General features: G+C 43.4%; 1 protein-coding gene across 1 annotated transcript in view; it reads left to right on the top strand.

The window, feature by feature from the left end:
• The window catches only part of LOC126292138 (UDP-glucosyltransferase 2-like), an 85847-nt gene extending 63206 nt beyond the window's left edge, over positions 1-22641 (top strand). The window contains exon 5 of the mRNA XM_049985975.1: positions 19702-22641. Within this exon, the coding sequence (XP_049841932.1) occupies positions 19702-19981 (280 nt within the window). The 3' untranslated portion in view covers positions 19982-22641. The remainder of the gene's footprint in view (positions 1-19701) is intronic.
• The last annotated feature ends 633 nt before the right edge of the window (positions 22642-23274 follow it).

The following is a 23274-nucleotide window of genomic DNA, read 5'->3' as shown; positions in this document are numbered from 1 at the left end:
GCGTTCTGTTATCTAGGAACTCTTCAATCCAATCACACAAATGGTCTGATAGTCCATATTCTCTTACTTTGTTCATTAAACGACTGTGGGGAACTGTATCTAACGAATTGCAGAAGTCATGAAACACGGCATGTACCTGGGAACCCGTGTCTTTGGTCCTCTGAGTCTCGTGGACGAATAGCGCGAGCTGGGTTTCACACGACCGTCTTTTTCGAAACCCATGCTGATTCCTACAGAGTAGATTTCTAGTCTCCAGAAAAGTCTTTATACTCGAACATAACACGTGTTCCAAAATTCTACATCTGATCGACGTTAGAGATATAGGTCTACAGTTCTGCACATCGATATTCTGGACTACTTTGTCTGTTGGGTACAAACGTTGTAGAGTGAAGGTCATTCAGAGAATCAGAACAGACTGGAGAGCTAGCGCCGGAAGAACGTCTCATCTGCTCCAGTGCCCGCGAGATCGCATATAATTCTGTGTCCATAACAGTAAAGTGTTGAGGCAATCGCATCTTGAGGAGAGGATCGGAAAATATCAGAGCAACCGACTGTGGCCCCCGGTTGTGCACCAACCCGTAAACAAAACAAACAGTTGTGGCGGTCAGACAAAACGTCAGAAAATGTCGGATTAAAAACTGAAAACGGAGTGTAATCCCCCCTGTACCGTGCCAAATCTAAAATCACTCTGGGTCTCTGCGGTAACCAGGGCGGCAGACGGGTAACACCTTGGATTTGCGGTTCTACTTGCTCCGCATCGAGTGACACCAGAACGCGTTTCACACGGATTCCTAACAGAAAAGACGTTCCAGAGGCAGACGAGCACAGTAGCGTACGCTGGCGAAATCGGAGCTGCAAAGAACTTGCCTGCCCAACGCACCAAAAGGAGCCGCCGCTGCATGGTGAGTGGCGGTTGTGGGTTACACTCCGTCCGGTCGATTAGAAGATGGGACCTCTCCACTGAGTGATCTCTGAGTGCTGTCTAATGCTTCTACAGGATTTTCTTTCCTCTCGTATGATGTAGAATGTGTTTTGGTTGCAATTTCGATGTTAATTGCTACTTAAGTTTTTAGTACTCTGATATTTGTTTGTCGGATAAAAGTGACCCGGTCTTAGTACAGATGTGCCACAGGCTGAGGATGTGCCTTTATGGTGACTCCTTTTGTCTGTACAACGCTGCAGATATGTCTTCCTTAGAGCTTGTTATAGCAACAGTTGTCTGATTTCGGGATGCTTTCCTTGTGTGATGAACCACAGGTGTGCGGATTTACTGCAAACTTCGTACAATCGTAGTACTTCATGAGGACAACAAAATGTGTAAGCTGCAGCGCGTACTTCTCAAACGTTATTGAGAAAATCACAAGATAATTTCAGTCGTCGAATATATATATACGTGCGTGGCCATTTATACCATGAAGCAGCTGCAGCCAGGTGGTGCCGGCACGGTAGCTCTGCTTGTTCGGTCAGACGGTTAGCTGCCCTCTGTAATAAAAAAAAACTGAGTTAATCGATCAATAACGAACTTAAACCGATGTCTCACGACGCCCGCCCCGAGCGGATGAAGCGAACAAAATGAGATTTACAAAAACAAACAAAAAAGCGTGTTCGGCCAGAGCGTTAGCTTCCTTTACAATAAAGAAACTGAGCGAACGGATCAACGAACAAATTGAACGGGTGTCATGGGACGTCCGCTCTGAACAAATTCAGCGAACAATATAGAACTTTTTTTTTAAGTGGTTGGCGTTCAAGCCGCTGGATCGCTGGATCGAGTTCGTCAGTTTTTTTTTTTTAATTTCAACACAGTCATTTTTTTACTATTTATATTATAGTTGATATAATGGGTTCAAAAATGGTTCAAATGGCTCTAAGCACTATGGGACTTAACATCTGAGGTTATCAGTCCCCTAGACTTAGAAACTACTTAAACCTAACTAACCTAAGGACATCACACACATCCATGCCCGAGGCAGGATTCGAACCTGCGACCGTAGCAGCAGCGCGGTTCCAGACTGAAGCGCCTAGAACCGCCCGGCCACACTAGCCGGCTTATAATGGGAAAAATAAGTGTAATCGGATGAACTTTTATTAAATTTACAATGTTATTTGGCAGTCAACTAATTTTTATTATCACAAATAATATAATATTCATAAGTATCGACTAGTAAACGACCAAATGCATAAAGTCATACTGTAAATGTATGCAGACCGTTCACCGGGTGACGGTCTTTCGATTTGACGCCACTTGGGCGACCTTCAGTCGGCGAGGATGATACGATGATGATGAGGACAGCACAATACCCAGTCCCTGGGCGGAGAAAATTCTCCGACCCAGGCGGGAATCGAGCCCCGGGCCCAGAGGATTGAGAATCCGTCACGCTGACCATTCTGCTACCGGGGGCGGACATTATACCACGTGAGAGTTCAAGATAGATGCCAAACAGTTTTAAATCGGAACTCATTGCTGGACTGTCTCGGGATATGTTGATTCATCGCGGCCACTTTGTGTTCGATGCCTCTGGTTAGGTTCGATTTCGTGCCCCTGTATTACCATAACAGGTCGCTTTCCTAACAGCGTCACATTAATTGACAACCTCTTAAGGTTCTTCTTCGTTGGCCTTCCCTTGCTCGTCCGGAGCTAGTGTTCATTTTCTCTACTAGTGCCTCTTGTCAAATCATGGATTAAGAACTGTAAGCTGCAACGCTTTAGATGTATGTCTTGCGATCTGAAGTTATGTTCCATCTGAATTTATGTTTTGTCTACTCGTCTGACGAGTACGGAAAGTTGGATTTCTGTGTAATAAATATCGCGATAGTTTCTTATGATTTACTTGCAACTCAGCTCTTGGCAACACACCGAAAATAATTGCTGATCACCATTTCTGTTACACTCTATTTCAAAAGCGCACACTAGTTAACGTCTTTGATGTCTTCTCCTCATGAACGAGGTTGAATAAGAGTACTGAAATGTGTATAAGTGCTGGCCGAAGTAGCCGTGCGGTTCTAGACGCTGCAATCTGGAAACGCGATACCGCTACGGTTGCAGGTTCGAATCCTGCCTCGGGCATGGATGTGTGTGATGTCCTTAGGTTAGTTAGATTTAACTAGTTCTAAGTTCTAGGGGACTAATGACCTCAGACGTTGAGTCCGATAGTGCTCAGAGTAATTTGAACCATTTTTGTTGTGTGCATAGTTCCGCATAGTCAGCGCATACATAACTTTCCCAATAGAGAGCGCTCCGCTAAGCACAACAGCGCAGGTGCAGCACTGGTCCGTCTTCGCACTACGAGATGGCGCTGTCTTAGAGACGGACCAAATTCTGCTTCTGCCGATCCGCGTATTAATATGTAACGCAGCCAATGAGATTGCTGCTAACGCAGAACCTTTTCTCCTTGTGGATCACACTCGCGCAGTGATACTTGAATGCGTGAGGTATTATAACGAGTGTACAGACCTCCGATTAGTCAGTTTGCATTAGTCTGTACCAGTCTATAGTCAAGTTTCAGTCTGCGCCTAATAAGATTATCATTTTCCTGCACATAGCCATGAAGAGAAATGTATAGACACTTTGTCAAGCATCAGAGATATGTGAGAATAAGATTAACGTACCAAGACCAAAGGAACTTCAGATTGTGAATTGTAAACAGCGTCCAGAATCCAGTTACGTTATGTCTATGATTTGTATTATTTTAATAAATGTGTGTGAAAATTAATCAAGTTCTGTTTCAAGTTGGTCACCGTCAATCTGCTACTCTAAGCGTGCAAGTGAGATTTCTATTGTCTGACCTAACGGCAGAAGACAAACACGCCACGATAAGACCACGAGACATTTTGCTCACACTCACCTACTTCGTTAGAGGGACAAGTGAAATAATCTGATGGTGTGTGTACCGGAGGTCTTACAGTACGCACACCACAAAGTGCTGTTTGCTTCTGACACTGATCAGCCAGAACATTATGACCACCTACGTTGTAAGTAGGCTGTTTAGATTTTTATGTTGGTAACGCCACGTAGCGCTCTATATGAAAATCACTGACTGTGCTGTGTGAAGGCTGTGGTTGGTTAGCATTGTTGGAGTATATGCTATTGTAGTGTTGGGCAGTTGGCTGTTAACAGCGCGTAGCGTTGCGCAGTTGGAGGTGAGCCGCCAGCAGTGGTGGATGTGGGGATAGAGATGGTGCAATTTTGAGAGCGGACGATCTGGACGTGTGTCCATCAAAAAGATTAAATTTGTAATATTGGATATCATGGGCTGATAGATATATATTATGACTTTGGAACACTATTAAGGTAAATACATAGTTTGTTCTCTATCGAAATCTTTCACTTACTAGCTATGCATATCAGTAGTTAGTGCCTTCAGTAGTTTGAATCTTTCATTTAGCTGGAAGTAGTAGCGCTCGCTGTATTGCAATAGTTCGAGTAACGAAGATTTTTGTGAGGTAAGTGATTTGTGAAACGTATAGTCAGGGCCATTCTCTTGTAGGGATTATTGAAAGTCAGAATGCGTTGCAGAAATGTCTGAGTACGTTCCGTTTTGCTCAGCTGTTTGAAAATCAATTAACGTAAGGGGTTTACCAGTACAGTAATTCACTACTTTTTCTAAAGGGACGTTTCAACGTAATGGCCAGTATGTTCAGCTCTGGCACGGCTGAGAGCGGCGACGCGTCGCGGCATGGAAGCAATGAGACCTGGATGGGTCGCTGGAGGCACCACATCTGCACACACGAGTCACCTAATTCCCGTTAATTCCGGGGTGGGGACCATGAGCTCTGGCGCCGTATTCAACCACATCCCAAATGTTTTCGATCAGATTGAGATCTGGCGAGTTGTGAGACCAGCGCATCAATAGAAACTCGCCACTGGGTTCCTCGATCCACTCCCCCACACTTCTCGCCTTGTGACATCGCGCACTGTCTTGCTGAAAAATGCCACTGCCGTCGGGAATCACGATCGTCATAAGGGATTGTTCGTGGTCTGCAACCAGTGTACGATAGTCCTTGGCCGTCATAGTGCCTTGCACGATCTCCACTCAACGCATGGACGCCCACGTGAATGATCCGCACAGCTTGTCTCACCAGTACAGATGTCAAAGAGCTTTTACCCTGGAAGACGACGGACTCGCATCGTCCCGTCGGCATGATGAAGAAGGTATCGGGATTCATCAGACAGTGCACTGCGTTGCCACTGCGGCAACTTCCAGTGCCGATGTTTTTTTGTCTCATTTCAGATGTAGCTGTCAATGTTGTGTTATTTGCATTGACACATGCACGGGACTTCAGCTGTGCAGGCCGATCGTTAGGAGTCCTCGGTGAACTTTGTGTTCGAGTACAATTGTACTCTGCCCATCATTAAAGTCATTTGTTGTGCCGCAGTTCGCCGTCAGTCCTTTTTTACCAGTATGTCCAGCCTGCGATGTCTGATACCTGTTGTAAGGGTGGCCACCCAAGCCCACGACGTCTGGACGTGGTTTCGCCACGTGTTGAAGACACTCACCGTAGCACTCCTCGAATACCTGAGAAGTCGCGCAGTTTCCAAAACGCTCCGGGCCATCACAATCTCCCCTTGGCCAAACTCGGACTTGTTAATTAGTCCCCATTCTACATACGGTGTAACATTCTGTATGGTGTCTGTTTGTTCTATTTCGTGTCTCCCTACCACTTTCGCGCAACTACGCTCTGAGCGTGTTTTTTAGGGAATTTACTAGTTTGCACCTGGGACCTGTTGCTGGTAAGCAGATGCCAGACCGCACTTGACATGTAGAGTTCAGAAGAGTTCAGTGAAACAAGCGATGATATAATCAAATACTTAATGATTTCAGCATCAGCTCCACTGCACTCCCTGTAAAACAATCTTAATACTAACTAAATTTAGTGGAAGGGGTTCAAGGCTTTCCTATTTTTAGTTAGCTGGTAAAATAACGTCGAAAAAGCAGTCAACTTTACCACTGGAATTTTTATTCTACTCACAAAACATTGTTTATAAATTGCACTATTGATAAAAAGAAATATTTTAATACAGGATGGTAAAAACCAACTGCGTTCAACAAAAATGCGAACGAATATTCCCTGAATGCGTTTCCAAGCTCTACAATGGATCGAAGGATGACCTATGCCATATCACATCTATAATCTAGGTTTAAATTAACTTCCGTGAAAGAGAATGCTATCAAAATGGTTTACAGTGACCCTCAATTATCTTTAATTACTTATTCTACTTGTCATAAATTACAGTGGCTAATGTGGCTTCTCAATAATTATATAACAGAAAAATCATCGCGTTTCAGATTTTTACTTCCAGTACCAAATGTGAATACCATGAGCTATAATTGACGATCGACACTAGTATGTACAGATGAGACTTCTGCAGTTCTGAGTGAAGTCTTATGCGGTTTTATGCAGCATCGCATGCGTTCATTACCTTGTTGGTGGTTAGGCAGCGTCAGGGAGCGGCGGGCGGCGCAACCCCACACACCTCACTGTCTCGTAAGAAACTCTCTCTAACTTCTCTTTACTACAATTCATCGAAGTTGGTTTAAAAAGAAAGTTATCTGGCTGTGTTTTCAAGTGACCAGTCAGGGTCTCAATGTTAACCTTAAGATCCGCCTACAAAAATTCTGTCCATCCTCTGAGATATATACTATTCGTGGTGGGGCAATGTTTTTTAATGTTCGCTATGTAACAGAGAAGTGTACAGTCTCATGCTAAAACTTACAGCTAGTGAGGCGCTTTTAGTGTTCTCGTAAGATCTATACTGTTCTTCTGGAGGGCTCTATCTTTTAACATGGGCTGAGGGGTGGTCTTGGCGTTCGGCGAGGGATGTGGGTGTCCATCCCTTATCGTAGGGCCTTCTAGCTTACATGAGTCTGCTCTCGGCTTCTGTTCTCGTTTCTCTCCTCGGAACTGCGTCTGTTTCATGGTGGGAAGGTATGACATGTATTTAGGCGTTCTTGTGTTAGTTTGTGGTAGTCCATTTGCTCATTCGTTGATTGTATCACTTTGGTTAATTTAATGTCAGGATTTATTAGTAGCTATTTGACATACTGCCAGATTTGCTATCATGTCAGGGTTTTCATGGTAGGTGTCGAATTTGCCTGACAGCTTACATATCACCACCCTTCGAACTTAATTTTTGCACTGAAGTTAGGCAATGATAGAATCCTTGTCTAACTCAGTCAAAAATTATTCCTTTATCTAAATTTTGTTGCCTACTGTTCAGCCATGTTATTCTAATTCTATGCTGGTTCACAGTACTAATTTATATTTTCATATTCTTCCACATTATTTACAAAAATATGTTTATATTGACTAGAGAAGAATATTTTTATGCTATTATCATTATTAATTTTTAATTATTTTCTTTATTTATTTAAGTGTGAAGTTTTTTTTTAAGAAGTTTGCTATAGAAAGTGAGGAGTCTTTCACATCGATTTTCTTAGAAATATTTTTTTATAAATGTAGTAATTAAGTAAAAAATATTCCTAAAACATTTTCTAAATATGATGTACAAGAAAAATGTTTTTGTTTCTATACACTCATTTCAGCATTGTTACACTAACAAATAAGAATTATTTCCAAGAATTGCTTTGACAAAGAAATATACATACATAAGTATTGAGATATTATCCTAACAAATGGTACAAATGTTAAAAAAGGGAAACATCCCATAAGATAATTTTTTATTCTATGTTTTTATAAGGAGAAAATAAGTAAAATATAGTTATTCTTTTATTTTTATGAAGAGAAAATAAGTAGCATATAGTATTAGTGTTTATTATGTCTTACTTTTGAGCTTTATACGCTGTCCATTTCAGAAGTAATGAGTTATTTTTATCGATAGTCTAATTTTTACTTAAGTCCATGGTCAATGACTGTTATTTTGTAGTTTATTAGCTGTCTGGTGTGCTTTACTTATTTACTTTTTCACATGTGTCTTTTGCACAATTCCTAAATCATATAATTTCACATATTTTCATTATTCTGTGAATGTCTATGAATGAGGTTGACGAATGTTTTTGCACGAAGTTGAGGGACTTGAGCGAGATGGATGTGGGCAGGTATTTGATGTACAGCTTTGTTCGTCGTTTCTTGTTGCCTTTGCAACGCTGTATTGCTGTTGTGGAGGTCCCATAATGGAATGGAGCTGTGAGTGTGGTATCTCGTGATTTACTGGCTCTGTATGCATGAAAGTCATCGTTATGTGTCGCTGTAAGCGATCGTTGTTCGTTATAATACTTCGCAGACGACTAGTTTACAATAGGATAGGGATTTGGGAAGGTATGTCATCTATTCTTCACCCATCTTCTTTCTTGGTCTCAATCATGCGAACCTTCAACTTCGGTTCTTCCTGCTCTTTCTCTGCGTCTTACTTGATTCTTGGTTCTTCTCCGGGCAGGATATGGGAATATTTATTGATAAATAGTCGCTTGGAAGTTCTCCTCCTAGTAACAGTTTGATAAATTGTTTAGATGTGTCATTTCTACTTTGTGGAAGTTTTCTTCAATTTCGTCCATCAGCCTGCTGTTTAATAGCAGTAGTGTGACTTTTACACATATTTTTTTTCCAATGGTGGTTTGCCTAAGCGGTCTACTCATCGGGCCGTTTTTTTGTTCGCACCGCTGAGTCTGGGCGTCCCGGTGCTTACGAGCGGCGAAAGTCCGGTGTTTGTCTGCTCCTGCACGGATCCCTTTACCAGTACATTTACTGCCAACTTTGTATACAAGTGCTCTTTGTTGGTCTCGCTGTCGTTTCCCTTCTCTTGACGCTTCTGCCTTGTATGAATCGTGTCTTGCTAATTACGTTCTTTTTTTCTTGATACTTCTCTCCTTGCAACTTGTGGGTTGTTGTATCGGGTTTTTGATGGAGTTTTTTTACAATGGTTGTTACAAAAAGTTTTACTTATAATCATGTAACATATGTCTAGTACCTACATTGTTTTACACCTTTTAAAAAGCTTTACAAATTTCAGCGTCCTTTCCATGTTACAATTCTAAGATAATTCGAGTCTTAACTTCTACAAGAATCCTCAAATTCGTTTTTTATTTTTGTGTAGTGTCATCGTGTATAGCATTTTAGTATTCATGCTCTTACACTATCTATGTTTTATCCCTTCACCATAAGCTATGCTACTAATGGTGTTATTTTTGTTTTTGTTTTTATTAAAACTACTTTCATTTTCCCACCTACCTCTCTCTTCATTCTTCTTTCTCCTCACGATCTTATCTGCAACATGAACTTTAAATATTGTGCTGATTATTTACTTGAACTTCTTGAAATTTTTCGTCAATTTCTTTAGGGACTTCTAACATGAGTTGAGGCAATTCCCCATTTTGTGCATACCATTCTAATTCTTCATCCTTTTTATCTCGCATCATTCTTAATTGTTTGTTCATAACTAGTATTTCTTTTAATTTTAGCTTTTGCTCAAAGAGAAGTGTGACATTCCTGAATGTTACGCTACCTATCTCCACATCTATTATCGCTCGTCTCTCATTTAAAAAATATGCAGCTATAATGAAATCTACAGTTAGTTTAGGTATAATCACGAAGTTGGCTTCGATCTTCTGACCTTGGCACGAAAGAGTTAACCTAGTTTGTCCCGTAACTTCTGCAGCATTGTTTATAATAGGACCTCTTACTTTAATCTTACATGTTTTCAGAACTGGCAATTCCTCATTGGCATTACACTGCATGAATACATTTTCAGAGATCACGGTCAGTTCACTTCCACTATCAGTTGCAATATTGACTGGGATATGTTTTACCATGGCCTTCAGAACTGGTTGAATTTGAAATGGTTGGTTCTGTTCTTCTTCTTGCATCAACGAATCCTTCACTGAATCATACATGAATCTTTTCAGGACTTTCCCCTGTGAATTCGAGCTTTCTGTAGGATAAGCTCCGACTGCTACTTCTCTCTCTTTTATTTCCTCTTCCCTATTTCTTCTGTCATTTATGCTTTCTTCAACATCCTCTACTTTTTCCTCTTCCTCGTATATCTTCTCCTTCATTGTCACTACTTCCACATAATCGCATCTAAATTCTCTAATTATCGCTTCATAATTTCCTTCTTTATATACGATGGGTTGTGTGTCCACTAGTAACTTATTTTCAACTTCTGTCGACTGTGCAATATCCTCATTGAATTCGCTTTCCCTGGTTTCCGGCCACGGTGGTCTCGGGGTTCTAGGCGCTCAGTCCGTAGCCGCGCGACTGCTACGGTCGCAGGTTCGAATCCTGCCTCGGGCATGGATGTGTGTGATGTCCTTAGGTTAGTTAGGTTTAAGTAGTTCTAAGTTCTAGGGTACTGATGACCTAAGATGTTAAGTCCCACAGTGCTCAGAGCCATTTGAACCTGGTTTCCATCTCAAGTAGCTCTGCAATACTCATTTCTTCATCCTTTCCTCCTACATTCGTTGTGCATGCCTTTGGTAATTCATCTTCCTTGTCAGTGTTCTCCAGATTAATTTCATCCCAACACGATATTGTTATTTTCCTGTTTTCGTTTTCATCTCGTCCCTGCGGTTTTCTTTCTTCCTTCTTCTCTTCTCGTTATAAGGTATTTACTATTCTGTTCAAGGTGCTGCAATTATCCTGGGTCGGTGCGTCATTCTCTTTGGTTTGGGCGCTTAGCTGTCAATTCGAACGTTTTTCGGGGTTTGGTGGTCTTACCTCCACCTCTTCTATCTGTATTCTCTTTTCTTGTTCAGCTTGTTGATAGTGGTTTCTTTGTCGATAATTTGTCAGTCTATTGGTTGTCCAATACCTGTTCCTGTTGTCATTATTCCCTCTGTAATAGTTCCTGGGTGAATTATACACTCCTGGAATTGGAAAAAAGAACACATTGACACCGGTGTGTCAGACCCACCATACTTGCTCCGGACACTGCGAGAGGGCTGTACAAGCAATGATCACACGCACGGCACAGCGAACACACCAGGAACCGCGGTGTTGGCCGTCGAATGGCGCTAGCTGCGCAGCATTTGTGCACCGCCGCCGTCAGTGTCAGCCAGTTTGCCGTGGCATACGGAGCACCATCGCAGTCTTTAACACTGGTAGCATGCCGCGACAGCGTGGACGTGAACCGTATGTGCAGCTGACGGACTTTGAGCGAGGGCGTATAGTGGGCATGCGGGAGGCCGGGTGGACGTACCGCCGAATTGCTCAACACTTGGGGCGTGAGGTCTCCACAGTACATCGATGTTGTAGCCAGTGGCCAGCGGAAGGTGCACGTGCCCGTCGACCTGGGACCGGACCACAGCGACGCACGGATGCACGCCAAGACCGTAGGATCCTACGCAGTGCCGTAGGGGACCGCACCGCCACTTCCCAGCAAATTAGGGACACTGTTGCTCCTGGGGTATCGGCGAGGACAATTCGCAACCGTCTCCATGAAGCTGGGCTACGGTCCCACACACCGTTAGGCCGTCTTCCGCTCACGCCCCAACATCGTGCAGCCCGCCTCCAGTGGTGTCGTGACAGGCGTGAATGGAGGGACGAATGGAGACGTGTCGTCTTCAGCGATGAGAGTCGCTTCTACCTTGGTGCCAATGATGGTCGTATGCGTGTTTGGCGCCGTGCAGGTGAGCGCCACAATCAGGACTGCATACGACCGAGGCACACAGGGCCAACACCCGGCATCATGGTGTGGGGAGCGATCTCCCACACTGGCCGTACACCTCTGGTGATCGTCGAGGGGACACTGAATAGTGCACGGTACATCCAAACCGTCATCGAACCCATCGTTCTACCATTCCTAGACCGGCAAGGGAACTTGCTGTTCCAACAGGACAATGCACGTCTGCATGTATCCCGTGCCACCCAACGTGCTCTAGAAGGTGTAAGTCAACTACCCTGGCCAGCAAGATCTCCTGATCTGTCCCCCATTGTGCCGACATTGTGCATGCTCTGTTGCCTGTGTCTATGTGCCTGTGGTTCTGTCAGTGTGATCAATGTGATGTATCTGACCCCAGGAATGTGTCAATAATGTTTCCCCTTCCTGGGACAATGAATTCACGGTGTTCTTATTTCAATTTCCAGGAGTGTAGTTACTATCATAATCTCTTCTAAATCCATAACCGTTCCTATGTTGAAATCTGTTGTTTCTTGGTACGAAATTATCACGTGGTTCGTAATTATTATTTCTTCGTACTGTGTCTTGTGGATTCCACTGCTTTTTGCTTTCGTTTTGACGTGTGCTTCGTCTTTTTCTCGCGTTATCTTCCGAAAATATAAACTGTAGTTCCCTTAGAATACCTTTAAATGCTTCGACGTCATTGTCTCCGCGTCCTGCTAATGATTGCTGGTATTTCAAGGTAACTTCATCGCGCACAATTTAATCAACTCTCCGTCACTGTATGGTACATCTAAGCATTGATTTTTCTTTGCCATTACTTCGAAAAATTTCACGGGACTCTTCTCTCCTGATTTTTCAAAATATGGGTTCTGTAATAATTCGTACTTCACTCTGTTCTGTGCTTCGATGGACCAATATCGTGAGAGAAACTTCTCTCTGAAATCTTCATACCATCGGCATGTCGCTGCAACATTCTGCATGGTTTCTGCGATTGTTCCTGACATGTGTGCACATATCAAGTCTAATTTGTGTGCTAGCGTCCAGTGTTCTGGTAATCCTACTCGGAATTGATGAATAAAAGTCTGTGGATGTAATGAGTTTCCTTCTCGCAAGTGTTGAAATTTTCTGACTGTGAGGAAATGATCGTCGTCGTACTTCTTCATGGTTTCATATGAAATTCGCGATTCTTCGCCACTTTTGTTTCTGATCATTTCTCCCATTGTTCTTTCAGATTGTGGTGGATCCATTGGATATTCTCCACTGTAACTTTCGCCTGCCCTTGCGTTATATCGTTGAAGTGATACGCAATAATTTTCTTCCATCAGTTGTGAACATGTAGCTGAATGCATTGCACTGTACTCTTCGCGACCTGGCTTTCCATTGTCACGTATTGGTTGGGTATCTTGTCTGGCTAACCTTGCCGCTTCCTTGCACGATCCAAACTGTCTTGAAACATACATTTGTGGTTCCGCATGTGTTTGTAGTGCCTTTTGTTCATCAAGAATTTCGAAACGTGTTTGTTGCTGTGCAGGCTGTCTGATTTCACTTATGTTACTTTCCGCCTGTCATTGGAATCGAAAATGCATGATATCTCCGTTAATTGCTTGTTTTTCCGGTGCTGTTACAGATACGGATGTGGTTGCAGACTCTGTGCTTGTTCGATCCTGTTCACTACGCTCTTCAATGGTTTGCAACAACTCTGTTCGCAATTTCTGAAATTGTTGCTTCGTTTGCGCTTCTATTTTGACTATGCGATTATCATATCTTTTCAGCACTGCTTTTGTGATACGTTTGGGTAACACACTGTTTTCAACAATTTCACGCGCTGTACCTGCTGATTGTCTAGTAATTACGTTTATCTGTTTCTCTAGTTTCTTGACCTCTCACGTAATGTTTTGATCTCGTCCTGAGTGTCATTAAGCAATGTTTGTAGGTCCACATGTACCTTGTCAATGTCTGTTCTTAATTGATTGTGACCTGTTATTAAATTTCCTATCACTTCTGGGGATTCTTTTGCCTCGTCTTGAATTTTTTTTTGTTTTGTTCTTTAATCTCACGCATTTGTTTCGTGGTTTCTGCATTCTCAATTTGAATTTGGTTCGCAATTTCTTTGTTTTGCCTTTTCATGGTTTCTGTCATTTGTTGTAATAATTCTGCCAGATTGGTTGGTCCTGTTGCGTTTCCTTCCGACGTCCTACGCTCTGTATTTTCGCCCCAAGTGTTGGTTTGCAACCGATTGCATTGAACTGTGCGGTGACACGTTTCTGCTCGAATTCCTTGTACTCTGTTGTGAGGGAGCTCTGATTACTTGTACTATGGGTTCTACGTATTCAAAACGCAAGTTAGAAACCTCATCGACTGTCTCTCTACTTCCCTGCTCATCCGTCGTATGCCGACCTACGTTTTCTTGCCTTGGTGTACATTATCCTCGTTATGGTACGTTATCTGTCCTATTTCTCGCGGTACTGCATCGTCAGTTGTACTGTCCTCTCTCTGTCCGTCTTCAAGCTGGGTGTCTACCTCAATTCGATCAAGGTCTCCATCTGCCATTGCTAATCTTTCCGATTCCCTTATTTCCTATTTTAAAAGCAATTCAAGCGCCCTACTTCGCGTTAACATGCGCTCATACGATCTCACGCCTTTTTGTTCACACGACTTCACACTTATTATACCTAAGACTGACAATTCGTTCACTTACTTGTTGGATCAAAACCAACTTGTCAACAATGTATCCGCCACTTGTGCGCTTGCATTGGAGAGAAAACTTAATTCTAACAATATTAAAATTCCTAATTTAATTATGCTATTGTCTCTGCTAGAATGTCTCACTTTCTAATTAATACTTCCTATCTATCGCTGCAGCTACTGTTTTCGACTATTTATGCCTTTCAGAAGAAAATTTTCGTTACGCAAATTTTTCAACAGGATATTTTTCTGACCTCGTTAGGCATGTGGACGACCTTCAAACATGGTATTTTACCGTCATGGCAGGGTCGCCATTCTCTAACATTCTGCATGGTGTCTGTTTGTTCTAAGTCGTGTCTCCCTACCACTTTCGCGCAACGACCCTCTGAGCGTGTTTTTTAGGGAATTGACTAGTTTGAACCTGGGACCTGTTGCTGGTAAAGAGACGCCAGACCACACATGACATGTAGAGTTCAGAAGAGTTCAGTGAGACTAGCGATGATATAATCAAATACTTAATGATTTCAGCGTCAGTTCCACTACACTCCCTGTAAAACAATCTTAATACTAACTAAATTTAGTGGCAGGGGTTCAAGGCTTTCCTATTTTTAGTTAGCTGGTAAAATAACGTCGAAAAAGCAGTTAACTTTACCACTGGAATTTTTATTCTACTCACAAAACATTGTTTGTAAATTGCACTATTGATAGAAGGAAATATTTTAATGCAGGATGATAAAAACCAACTGTGTTCAACAAAAATATGAACGAATATTCCCTGAATGGGTTTCCAAGCTCTACAATGGATCGAAGGATGACCTATGCCATATCACATCTATAATCTAAGTTTAAATTAACTTTCATGAAGGAGAAAACTATCAAAATGGTCTACAGTGACCTTCAATTATCTTTAATTACTTATTCTACTTGTCATAAATTGTAGTGGCTGATATGACTTGTCAATAATTATATACCAGAAAAATCATCGCGTTTCAGATTTTTACTTCCAGTACCAAATGTGAATACCATGAGCTTTAATTGACGATCGACACTAGTATTACGCAAAAAGGGGATGTACAAATGAGACTTCTGCAGTTCTGAGTGAAGCTTTATGCGCTCTTATGCAGCATCGCATGCGTTCATTACCTTGTTGGTGGTTAGGCAGCGTCAGGGAGCGGCGGGCGGCGCAACCCCACACACCTCACTGTCTCGGAAGAAACTCTCTCTAACTTCTCTTTACTACAATGTACCGAAGTTGGTTTAAAAAGAAAGTTATCTGGCTGTGTTTTCAACTAACCAATCAGGGTCTCAATGTTAACCTTAAGCTCCGCCTACAAAAATTCTGTGTATCCAATGAGATACGTTATACTTTTCATGGTGGGGCAATGTTTTGTAATGTTTGCTACATAACAGAGAAGCGTATAGGCTCACGCTAAAACCTGCAGCGGGTGTGGCCCTTTTAGTGTTCTCGTACGATGTATACTGTTCTTCTGGAGGGCTCTATCTTTTAACATGAGCTGAGGGGTTTTCTTGGCGGTTGGCGGGAGATGTGGTTATTCGTCCCTTATTGTAAGGCCTTCTAGCTTAGATGGCTCTGCTCTCGGCTTCTGTTCTCGTTTCTCCCCTCGGAACCTCGTCTGTTTCACGGTGGGAAGGTATAACATGCATTCAGGCGTTTTTGTGTTAGTCTGTGGTATTCCATTTGCTCACTCGTTGATCCTATTACTTTGGTGAATTTAATGTCAGGATTTATTCGGAGCTATGTGACATACTGCCAGATTTGCTATCATGTCAGGGTTTTCGTGGAAGGTGTTGGATTTGCCTGACACCTTACAACGGACAGCACGCTCACTAATGCTAGATGCACCATGCGTGTGTCTGACTATCAGTCATCGCTCGCCAGGTTACTTTGCTATCTCCTGGACGGGCTTATGTCAATAACATGTCGGTTATCATAATGTTCTGCCTGATCAGTGCATATCATTATTTTAATTGCGTAATGTGCATGATTCCCTGTGTCAAGTTTTTAAGTAACTGGCTTGCCAGGAAACTTGTGTATCATCTTTGCTTGGGAGAATTATTTCCCTTTTTTGTGTATAATATAGCGCAGGTAGGGTCAAGGATTTTTCCTACCTCAAGATGACTGGGTGTTGTTGTGTCATCATCATCATCATCATCATTCATCCCCATTACGGTCGGAGGAAGGCAATGGTAAACCACCTCCACTAGGACCTTGCCTAGTATGACGGTGCGGGTCTACCGCATCATTCACATACGCTCCGTCACGGAGTATGGTACTTCATCATCATCATCATAGCGCAGGTAACGCTAGAAGCAGAAAGTGTCTCTGGCTGTATGGCCGAAAGTCATTAACAGGTTTTGTAACATATTGCTTAAGTAAACTCAATAAGTCGGAGCACATGCACAAGGTAAGATAAGTAAAGTATTCAGTGCTGAAATTAGTAAGACACGTGGTAAAGTGTTCCGGTTCTTTGAATTTCTTCAAGCATAGAGTAACAGGAGATAAGCAATCCACCATAAGTAACAAACAACAGTAAAACGATGGCGGCCAGCCGGGGTGGCCGAGCGGTTCTAGGCGCTACAGCCTGGAACCGCGCGACCGCTACGGTATCAGGTTCGAATCCTTCAAGGATGTGTGTGATGTCATTAGGTTAGTTAGGTTTAAGTAGTTCTAAGTTCCAGGGGACTGATGACCTCAGAAGTTAAGTCCCATAGTGCTCTGAGCCATTTGAATCAAGACGATGACGAAAAAGGCACGCAGTAGTCAAATCTTGGCCCATAATATATTATCATAAAATATGCGCCAACAAAGGCTGGCCCACTCCTAAAAGTATAAAAACAAATATCAAGAGAACCTAGATTACCTGCTGATAATCATAAACACAATAAATGAGAAATGAAAATTTATTGAATGGAGCAAACAATAATCTACACATTATCAAGCTTTAATACACTAGGTGACATGCCTCAGTGGAGCTGCAACGTGATCTCTTGCATAGTTCAACCTCCCTATCAAAGACTTCCCCTGAACACAACTGGCACAACCACAGTTAACTACAGTAGCCTAATCCGTACACCAGACCTAACATCATTTGCGGCCGTGTTGCAGCCCCTGGATGCACTAAGTCGAGCAGTGTCCTGCATCTGCATACTGGGATTGATGTCCCATGTGGATAGTGAGCCACAGCAAGCCCTTACAGCAGATTCCCCCAAACTGCCTCGCTGCTTTTCTTCAGAAACAACCTCGTGCCGCTTGCTGTCCTCTGAGAAAGCTGCTAGCCTTCTGGCGGCCGTCTTAATACCCAAAGTCTCAACTTTGGGTCCCTCTGATGACAATATCGACCCTCCGATCTCCAGCTACACATGGACACGATCAACAGTCATCTCCCTTGGCCAGCCATCCTCGTACACAAATGGATCCAACCAGCCAGTTCAGCACGGTCTGGCGCCATATGACGAGCCTGGTCAGTGGCTGCTGGCAGCCTCCAGTACTGGCTGCAATATGATGCCGCTTCCTCCACTCAGCTGTGCCTCGCTCACTGAAGTGGCACATGGCCACACCTAGGCCCAGCGAGTTGCTGTGTTCGTCAGACTACCAGACACTCGAGCCCTGTGCCGTCGCAGGAATGCTCTGGTGCCAACGCTAGTTGGGGAGGTAATTCAACAGGCGTGTGACTTGCTAATTGCTCCGAAATGAGATGAAAACAGGAGTAAAATAAGACTTCACTTATACCTGAATTACGAGGGTCACTCCAAAAGAAATACACACTATTTTTTAAAAAAAGTCCGTCTTTTATCTACATGTTTGAAAGTTTTACAGTGTGTAGATACATTCTTTAGGACCAATAAGTTCATTTCTCCACATAATTTCCATCCCTCTCAACTGCCTTACGCCATCTTGGAACCAGCACCCGTATACGGGCACGGGAAAATTCTGAACCAACCTGTTGGAGCCATTGTTTGGCAGCGTGCACAAGGGAGTCATCATCTTCAAACCTTGTTCCACGAAGAGAGTCTTTCAGTTTCCCAAAGACATGGTAGTCACATGGAGGCCGGTCAGGAATGTAAGGTGGGTGTTTGAGTGTTGTCCATCCGCGTTTTATGATCGCTTACACGGTTTTTCGACTGACATGTGGCCGTGCATTGTCGTGCAAAATATCCTGCTATTGCCGATGTGGTCAAACACGACTCAGTCGAGCTTGAAGTTTCTTCAGTGTCGTCAGATATGCATCAGAATTATGATGGTTCCACTTGGCATGATGTCTACAAGCAAGAGTCCTTCGGAATCGAAAAAAACCGTAGCCATAACTTTTCCAGCAGAAGGTGTGATTTGGATTTTTTTTTCTCGGGTGAATTTGCATGCTGCCACTCCATTCATTGCCTCTTTGTCTCTGGTGAAAAATGATGGAGCCATGTTTCATCACCTGTCACAGTTCTTCCAAAAAATTCATCTCCACCATTCTCATACTATTCCAAAAGGTCGCTGCGTACCGTTTTTCTTGATTCTTTGTGAGCCACTGTCAACATCCTGGGAACCCACCTGGCACAAACCTTTTTTAACACCAACACTTTCAGTATTCTGCAAACACATCCTTCCCCTATCCCAACGTAGCGTGACAATCCGTTCACTGTGATGCTGATGCGTCTATCAGCAGTCACCAGTTCGTTAACTCTCTGCACATTGTTTGGAGTGCGTGCAGTATGAGGCCTGCTGATGCGAGAACAATCCTCAATATTGCTGTCCTGCTTTCATACGTAACCTGTTTGCCCACCGACTAACTGTACTGCGATCGACTGCAGCATCTCCATACATCTTTTTTAACCACTTGTGGTCCGCCCCCGGTAGTGAGTGGTCAGCGCGACAGACTGTCAATTCTAAGGGCCCAGGTTCGATTCGCGGCTGGGTCAGAGATTTTCTCCGCTCAGGGACTGGGTGTTGTCCTAATCATCATCGTTTCATCCCCATCGACGCGCAAGTCGAAAAAGGGGCTTCAAATCGAAAGACTGGCACCAGGCGAGCTGTCTACCCGACGGGAGGCCCTCGTCACACGCCATTATTACTACCTTCTTGTGGATGTTTCCCACTGTCTCGTTTTCACAGCACAGGAATTCTATGACAGCACGTTGCTTCTGACGCACGTCAAGTGTAGCAGCCATCTCGAAGACATGCTGTGACGGCGGCACTCACGGGAACAGGTTGAACAAAGTTTGAAAACAAACACGAAGGATGTATCTACACACTGTAAAACCTTTACAAGTGCAGAATGATAACCGTATTTTTACAAAAATAGTGTGCATTTCTTTTGGAGTGACCCTCGTACTTTGTTGCAAATTCGATTAAACTTTTCTTCTTTGCATAGTGTCTATGTCTATGAATAACTACTGCCGATAGCACGGTTGTGAACCAAACCTGTTTTTGCCCCCAGCTACGAGCAGCGCATGAAGCGGCTGTCGGCCATCTACCGCGACAGGCCGCAGACAGCCCTGGAGACGGCCGTCTGGTGGACGGAGTACGCCCTGAGGCACCAGGGGGCGCCCCACCTGCGCTGCGCCTCGCTAGACCTCCACTGGTTCCAGCGCTGGCTGCTCGACGTCATCGCCTTCCTCCTGCTGGCCGCCGCTGCCGCGTCCTCAGCTCTGTACCTCCTCACCAGGAAGGTCCTCTCGGCGCTGTTCCAGGAGGGCGGCAAGCTCAAGAAGTCGTGAAACAGCAGTCCAGCTATGGCAGCTGGCGACCCTGACAGGACAGCACAAACCTTCCCAGTCATCACTCAACACTTCCGGGCTGAGATGCCGTGGTCTATACATAAAACTCTCCCCTGACATTTCGCCTTCTACGGTGCAACACATCCTCCGAGGACAATGGGAGAACTGCAATGAGAGCTCGAGTGAGCGCCGTATATATAAGCCATCCAGAGGGCGCCGCTGTCAATCACGTGACGTCGGCTGTGCTATGACCTCTGATATTGCCAACTTTCTCAATTGAAATTAATCGATTGTCACGCTGTTGCTGCAATGCTCACATCAATATCTGATCCAGCTTAATGCCTTCATCTTTCCTATTGAAATTATTGCTGTGTTTGGCAATCTCAATGGCCTCTCTGTACATTCACGCATAATAATGCGACGTCTTCGCTATGACGGTCGTCACTAAACTTTATTTCATGATCACCTTCCTGAAACACATGTTCCGCTACAGCCGATTTATCAATATGTCCGAGGCAGCAGTTCCTTTTATGTTCACCCGAACGGGTATTGACGTTTCTTTTTGTTATGCCCATATAATCCTTTCCACAACTGCACGGAATTTTATACACACCTGGTGTAGCTAGAGGATGTCGTTTATCTTTTGTGGATCTTAACGGGGGTAGGACGTCACACGGGCCGACTTGGAGCAGGAGAGGCATCACAGGACATTTTAATTTCCAGTGTCTACACTTTTACAAATAAAGTCATAAAACTTTGTCAGTAACACCAGGAAAAATTCGGGATTCACACTGATAGCAGAGGAAGTTCGAAAACATGACAAAAGAACTTTTTTTCGTGTGAAATTTCATTATTTTTTATCTTACTAATGGCTGCATTTGTTGCTATAGGTACACCTTTCTTCGTAAGTAAGAGAAATGGTTCGATAAATTTTTCACAGCATATATACCATACTTACAGGTGTATGAAACTCTAGAATTCATTTAATTTATGAAAAGACGAATGATCTGTTGTGTTTTAAACTTCATGTTTACAAAAAACACCAATTTTGTAGTTAATTATCTCAATTTTTACCACAGCTTTTAATAGATACACCTTTAAGTTTGGTTGGTATGCTGTCAAAAATTCATCGAACCATCTCTCTTACTTATGAAGAAAAGTGTACCTACAGCAAAAAATGCTGCCTTCAGTAAGTGAAAAAATGATGAAATTTTACATGTAAAAAAATTACGTCGTTGTGTTTTCGAACTTCCTCTGCTATGAGTGTGAATTCTGAATCCTTCCTGGTCATGCTGACAAAGTTTTATGAATTTATTTGTAAAAGTATAGACAGTGGAAATTAAAATGTCCTGTGGTGCTTCTGCTGCTCCAAGTCGGCCCGTTTGACGTACTACCCCCCTTAAACATTCTTTTATTTTCGTGGTGAGTCTGAAAACAGTTTCCACGTCGTACTTGCTTAACATTTTTCCAATTCGGTCAGTGACCTTACTGATGAATGGTAAGAACACTTTCGCCTTGGGTTGGTGACGATTCTCTTCCGTCCTGGCTGTCAGTCTAGGGTTTAGTGCCCTCTCTGTGCCCTTCTTCTTGAAGGTCGCTCTAAGGTGTTCAATCTCATCATCTAAGTGAGCTGTTTCACATATTTTGTGCACCCTGTCTAGTAATGTTTTAATCACCCCTCTTTTATGTCTTGGGTGGTGGTCAGATTCTTTCTGCAGATAACGATCAGTGTGTGTATGTGCCTTTTCTGAAAACCTTATGACCCAATGATCCATCGTCTTGTTTGATTACAGTCACATCTAAGAAGTTCAGGTGATCATCGATTTCCTTTTCCATAGTGAATTGAATTCTTGGATATAACAGGAAGGCATCCAGTTCCTCTTACCGATGGGTCCATGTAACAAGTTTTATGTATGCACCACGGCATCTCACCCCGGAAGTGTTAAGTGATGACAACACCTGCCGTGAAAGCCTTCACTCTATAATCAATCCTTCCCAGTGTTATTTAGTTTACATTGTCATTCAATTCTTGTCAGAATGCTTGACATTGTGTATCATTGTTATCATAGCCGAGTTGCAAAAGGAAATCGTGTTTAGTTTCTCTCTCTCTCTCTCTCTCTCTCTCTCTCTCTCTCTCTCTCTCTCTCTCTTTTGTCATCAGTCTTGGGACTGGTTTGATTCACCTTGTGACCAATTCCTCATCTCAGAGCAGCAATCTACATCCTCTATTATTTGCTGGATGTATTCCAATCTCTGTCTTCCTCTACAGTTTTTGCCCTCTAAACCTCCCTCTAATACCATGGAAGTCATTCCATGATGTCTTAACAGATGTCCTATCATCCTGTCCCTTCTCCTTATCAGTGTTTTCCACATATTCCTTTCCCCTCCGATTTTGTACAGAACCTCCTCATTCCTTCACTTATAACTCCACCAAATTTTCGACATTCGTCTGTAGCACCACATCACAGATGCTTCGATTCTCTCTGTTGTAAGTGCGACCGGGACGGTTGTAGGGTTGAAATGACAGAAAGCGCGGCGGGACCCGCGGAGAAGCCCGCAAACAACAACACAACAGGAGAGGACGGACACGGCCAAGGAAGGACAGAACGAACAACTACAAGACCAAACAACGGAGTCACAAGGAAACCTAACACGTTCACTCATACACAGAACATGAAAGTAAGATGTCTAACGCGAGGCGATGTGTCCACAGACGTACGCGAGATTATACTGACTGGCAGAGCTTTTGGTTTTTTCTTTTTCTTTATTGTGATTTCATTCCCCTGCCCCATAAGGACAGGCGAGGGCTGTCAGCGGCACAATCCGACGCTCTTTAGCCGAGTGACACTACAACTAAAACAAGAATAAAATGATACATACATAAGGAGATAAAAAAGGGGAACACAAAACAGAGTAAGGGGAGATAAAATATACACTGACATGGGGACGTTCATGGGGGACAGGTAAAAAAGTCACCAGAAAGTTAAAAAAAACACAGTTGGCGATTCTTAAAACACAGAGAAGACATTGAATGCGCAAGCACAGGTTAAAAGTCGGCCACAGTAGTAAAAACACTCCTGAGCAACACACTTAAAACCCACTTGGAGCACACACGACGAAGAATAAAACTGCCATGTGGGACCCGCCGAGGGAAAAGGTCAGAGAGGGAAAAGGAGGGGAGAGCATGAGGCAGCTGGGGAAGCGGCGGTATGAAGAGAGGAGGGGAATCAGTGGGTTCACAAAGAGGCAGGAGACACGTGGGATGGGAGAGGAAGAGGGAAGACAGGGCAGGA

Source organism: Schistocerca gregaria, chromosome 9 (genome assembly GCF_023897955.1).
Source record: "Schistocerca gregaria isolate iqSchGreg1 chromosome 9, iqSchGreg1.2, whole genome shotgun sequence".
Taxonomy (NCBI): domain Eukaryota; kingdom Metazoa; phylum Arthropoda; class Insecta; order Orthoptera; family Acrididae; genus Schistocerca; species Schistocerca gregaria.
This window is presented reverse-complemented; position numbering and strand designations above follow the sequence as displayed.